Source organism: Rhinopithecus bieti, unplaced genomic scaffold (assembly GCF_001698545.2).
Source record: "Rhinopithecus bieti isolate Rb0 unplaced genomic scaffold, ASM169854v2 scaffold_641, whole genome shotgun sequence".
Lineage (NCBI taxonomy): Eukaryota > Metazoa > Chordata > Mammalia > Primates > Cercopithecidae > Rhinopithecus > Rhinopithecus bieti.
In genome coordinates this window covers 121108-126431 of record NW_016803417.1, presented here as the reverse complement: position 1 = coordinate 126431, position 5324 = coordinate 121108, and the positions used below count along the sequence as shown (strand labels likewise).

The following is a 5324-nucleotide window of genomic DNA, read 5'->3' as shown; positions in this document are numbered from 1 at the left end:
TTTTTTTTTTTTTTTTCTTTGCCAGCAGGGAAGCCAAAGAAACTTGAACTTGATTCTGAAGTGCAATATTAAATAGAAATATGTAAATCAAGTATTATATAATTGAATATTGATCAGATACCTTTAAGCAGGGCCCTATGCTTAGTGAGGTTCACTTGTTCATTCCAAGTGAACATACTGAGTACCTGTTAAGTGCTGTGCACCGTGTTACCCAGGTGAGCTGAAACAGGTGTGGTCACTGCCCGCATGGAGCTTGCATTTCAGAGGGGGAGGAGTGGCACATCTGTTCGCTGCACAAGTGGATGTGAAACAGCAACTTGACGAGGACTCATTGTGGTGAAGATAGGGAGTCAGAAGTGGGAAGACTCCAGGAGGACAGCACGACACTCCTGGGGGATCCATCTTGGAGGCACTGCTTGGGATTTAGGTCCTTGTGCAGAAATCAATGGAAAGGCATTGAAGAATTTTAAGCGAGGAAGTGGAGTGACCAGATTTGCATTTCAGAAAGCTCACTCTCATTGCCTAGTGGGAAATGGATTGTAGGGGACAAGATGAGTGCGTGTCACCAGTTAGGAAGTTGTTGCAGAGATAGAAGCAAGAGCTGATAGTTTTGTTGCCCAGTGTGCTGGCAGTGCCCAGGGAACTGGCGAGGACTGCAGGAAGTATTGTGGGGAGGTGGGGGAATTGGCAGGACCGAGGGCCAGACTGGGTGTGGAGGAAGGAGGAGTGGAGACTGGAGAGGGGCTTGGGGGGACTAGTGGGTCTGGGGTACCATTTGCTGAGATGGAAGGAGCTGAGCTCACCTGCCACTGTGTCCTTTCTCCTGTGTCAGGGGCTCCCTGCTGCCACACCTTGTTCCTCAGTCCTGGCCTGTGAAAGCCTCTGCCTTTGGAGGTGCCTGGCTTCCTCTGTGGTCCTGCAGCTCCCCTAATCGCCTGCCACAGTGCTCTCGTCCTCCCAGCTGGCAAAGATTTCTCCTGCTCCCCCTGTGGCTCTTCTTATATGGACCGTGGCTGGCAAATTAGCCTCTTTCCACCCCTCCTGGCATTTTTATAATCCACCCTCTCCTGCAGCACCTAGCCCAGTGTCCTCAGATAGGGGGAGGTGGGGAAATAATAGACATCCCTGCGGGTTGCATTTAGTGGGTGTGTGATGTGTGTGTCACTTTCTGTAAAACGGGTTCTTGCTGGCTCAACTCACTGGCAGGTCCCCACAATCCTGGCAGCTCCAGGACTGTCAGTCAGCTGCTGGCCTTTCCGGATGCTTGTAGGGGGTCTTCCATGCTTCATGGAGAAATGGCTGTGAGCACTACTCAGTCGTGACAATTAAAGAAACAGGCACTAAATTTAAAGGGAACACTGAAAGCCTAGAAAACGATACATTAGCGAAGCATGTTGTTCTGAAAAAACAGTAAATTATAGCAAAAGGTAGATTTTTAAGCCAAAAGTCAACCAGACTTGGCCCAAAGGGAAGGAAAAGATATTTGCAGCGTTTCCTTTGTCAGAAGAGCAAGGCCCCGGCCTTGAGAAGGGCGGTGGTGGTACGTGGGGTAGGGCAAAGCGTCAAGCTATGCACCAAGAATGGTTTCTCTACCAACATCTCCTGTGACCATTCAGGCAATTCTTAAAGAATCTCAGCATCATAAAACATTCAAGTGCCACTCCCTGGGGAGACTTTTAAATTCATTAAAATTGCAAAAGCTCCTGAAAAGGCACACAGAGAAATCGTATCCCGTGGAGCCAGTTTTCTTGCCATATTGGCCTCAGTCGAGAAGTCACTCGGTCCTGGATGCCATGGACACTAGCGGTGCCCTCTACCAGGTGTTTGTGTTGAACTCCTTTCTTAGGCTGTTAGTATTGCTGCCACTGGTTTGACTCGGTATTTTAACTTCCTTACCAACATCCTGAATTCCCTACTGTCAGTGTTTCATTTTTAGCTTGCCTGAAGGCACTAAAGCTTCATGCATCAGTGTCTTCCAGAAGACTGTTGAGGGAAACCGGTCCTCTGCCTCAGGGGCCCATGCGATCATCCTCCCCCAAGAACACATAGCCCTACACAGGCACAGCTCAGCAGCGCGGGGTGGGCCATGCAGACCTGCCGAGGGGACTCACACGGGACGGGAGCAATGCTGTTGAGTAGCGACCCTCCCAACAAGGCCACGCTGCATCCTGATATTTTCCCTTTACTTTTAAACTCTGGGAAGTAAGTGTGAAGTTCTGGCCTCCAGTGAATCAAAGTGCGCCTTCTCTAATGCATTCATTATGAAAATACTAGTTTCATTGTTGTTTTTTTTTTTTTGGTTTTATTTTCCCAGAATTTAGACTGTTTCTTTATTTTGCAGGCATGAAAACAGAAAGAAACCCATGATCAAGTTAAAATCTAATGGTAAGAGAGATAATCGGACAACAGATTTTCTTTTTATGTTTTAACCAAAAAACTCTGTGACATGCATTTGTTGTTTACACCCTCATGTGAGTCCTGAAGCAGGCATGCTCACAGGGACTGCCATTGCAGTTCTCCCTGGGGTGGAGCCTGAGGGCTTCTGGAGGCTCAGTTCTTCACAGACAGGACCACACAGGTGCCATGGACCTCAGGGGCAGAGCATTGTAATTTGCAAGTGTGAATTTGCAGGGGATCCTGGCCTCCATGTCTAATTAATTATCAGCACCGTGTATTTTACCGATAAAATGTTTCTTGACTCTCCCCATCGTCGGAAGCACCCATTGCTCATGACTGGACAGGCTCTTGGAGTAACTCTGACTGGTTTCCTCATACCGAGTTCCTCCCAGCTCTTGACTGTCCTTCACCTGGCCACCAGCCTCCAAACCCTGGCTTGCCCCGACCTTCCTGTGTAAGGACTGCCAATGCCTCCCCGTGCCTGCAGGGTAGTCTGAGCTTTCTCCATTCTTGGGAGGCCTCAGCTCTGCTCTGCAGCTTATTCCTCCCAAGGTCCCCTGTTTGGGTCAAGCCACAGCCAGCTTTTCTCAGCTGTACCGCACCTATGCCTCTGTGCCTTTGTCCATGTTGTTCCTTCTCCTCAGCCCAGTGAGCTCCTATTCATCCTTCAACCCCCAGCTCACAGGAAAAATCTCGCCTTCCTTCTACCATAACACTGTGGCATATCCCCTGCCCAGCTTGGGCTCTCTCAGCTCCTGTCTTCTTAAACTGCTTATACCTTAAATTAAAGATATAATTCGATTAATAGTTTTACTGCCAATAACAAAAATATCTACTATTTATTTAGCACCTGCGTTAGCATCTTTGCTAACACAGGATGGAAACCAATTCAGAGCTGCTGTAGAACCTAGGCCTAGGAATCTGCATTTTTAGCAAGCACCCCAGTGTGAATCACTCTTCTAGAAGGACAGCTACCTACTGTGGGGGAGACAAGTACCCAGTGGGTTGTGATGGAGAGTACGGGCTTGAGTCAGATGACTTGGGTGGGACTCCCAGCTTGGCTACTCATAGGCAGTGATTGTGGCCAATTTCTTAACCCCTTCAGCGTCCATTTGTTTGCTCAGTGAAATGGAAACATTAATACTTACCTTGCCAGACTGGTGTGAGGATGAGATCGGGTCACATATGAGAAGTCAGCACAGAGCTGGCAGGTGTTGCCATGCGGGTGTCCGCAGAGTTAGGGGATTGTTGATGCAGTAGACACGGTGCACTCCACCACCACATCCTGCCAGACCCCCCATAGGGCACCTCAGCTCCAATTCACAGACGCGCCTACAGCTTCCTGCACCGAGCAGCTGTGTCTCTCTACCTGAGGGCTTTCTCTGGCTGCAGGAGCATGCTCAGCCCTCACAAGGCAGCCCAGAGTACCAGGGAGTTGATGCCCTGGATTGAGAGCAACCCTCAACCAACAGAGGCAAGTTGGTGGATCAGTAACCCCGCTCCCTTGCTCTTCACTGGAACAATCTGGGGGAGAGTTCTGCAGTCTCTCAGGGGGCCCCAGCAGGCTGAGGCCTGCCTGTCCACTCACTGTCAGGCACCCACTCATCATCATACCCTTCATTGGCTTCCTGTCTTCCTTGTTACACTGTCTCCATGGTTCCTGGGATCACCTCTCAAGTAAACGATGTGAACCAAAGCCCTGTCTCAGGCTAACCATCTCTGCTTATTCCTCTGTCACGTCTTTCCCTTCTTCTCTCTGCTCTCATACAGAAGAGTGGGAGATAAAAGTGGAGGGACAGCTGAAGTGGGGCGGCATCAGGCTGATACAGCACACCAGGGAACCCTGCTTCCATGTAACACTGACTTTAAATCCCTATCCTGTAATAAAGAGTTGGGCACAACAGAAGGGAAAAGGAAGTAGTCTGCAAATTGTTTTCCATAACAGTGCATAAGACACACTTTGTGTAATTTGTGCAGTATGACATGCATTTGGGTGTGTCTGGTCAGGTACATCATGTGGTGTCCCTGTTAGGCATTTTGCAGACCGACACTCCGCTTAACCAGTCCTTCCGTGCTCTGATGTTTTGTAAGCTCTTAACCAGAGTGCAGAAATGTTAAATGACTGTCTGGTTTTATTTTCCAGCCCTCTGGGATGAGTCTGACGACAGTAACTCAGAAATTGAGGCTGCTTTACGCCCTAGAAACCATAACACCGATGATTCTGATGATTTTTATGACTAACATGCTGTGACATCTGTTGTAAATAAAGTCTTTAAACAAACTGAAACCCTGTGTTCATATGTGATGTCCAAAATCAATATGTTCTTTTAAGTTTTCTGATGGTTTCACAGGAAAACTTAGGACTACATTGCTATTCAAGTGAAATTTTATGACATAAATATGAACTTGCATATTCATTTTTAAGTGTCATCATGAAGCAAAGTGATAAATGCAATGCCCATGAAAATTCAAGGTGGTTTCTATGTTACGAATTAGCCAACTGATCTTAAATTCATGTAGAATTCAAGAGACCCAGAATAGCCAAAACAATCTTGAAAAAGAAATACAGTTGGGAGGCTGAGGCTGGTGGATCGCTTGAGGTCAGGAGTTCAAGACCAGCCAGGCCAACATGGTGAAACCCTGTCTCTACTAAAAATAGAAAAATTAGCCAGGCGTGGTGGCATGCACCTGTAATCCCAGGTCCTCAGGAGGCTGAGGCAAGAGAATCGCCTGAACCTGGGAGGCAAAGGTTGCAATGAGCTGAGATCACGCCACTGCACTCTATCCTGGGTGACAGAGCAAGACTCCATCTCAAAAAAAAAAAAAAAAACCGTTGGATTTCTCATATTTCCTTATTTCAAAACTTACTGAAAAGCTACAGTAATTGAGATACTGTGGTACTAGATAAACAGAAATCAATGGAATAT

At 47.6% G+C, this 5324-nt stretch overlaps 1 protein-coding gene across 1 annotated transcript in view; it reads left to right on the top strand.

The window, feature by feature from the left end:
- Positions 1-4680, top strand: part of KIZ (kizuna centrosomal protein) — a 123579-nt gene extending 118899 nt beyond the window's left edge. Inside the window, 2 exon segments of the mRNA XM_017883187.1 lie at positions 2342-2385; positions 4541-4680. Of these exon segments, the coding sequence (XP_017738676.1) occupies positions 2342-2385; positions 4541-4638 (142 nt within the window). The 3' untranslated portion in view covers positions 4639-4680.
- Positions 4681-5324: the final 644 nt, after the last annotated feature.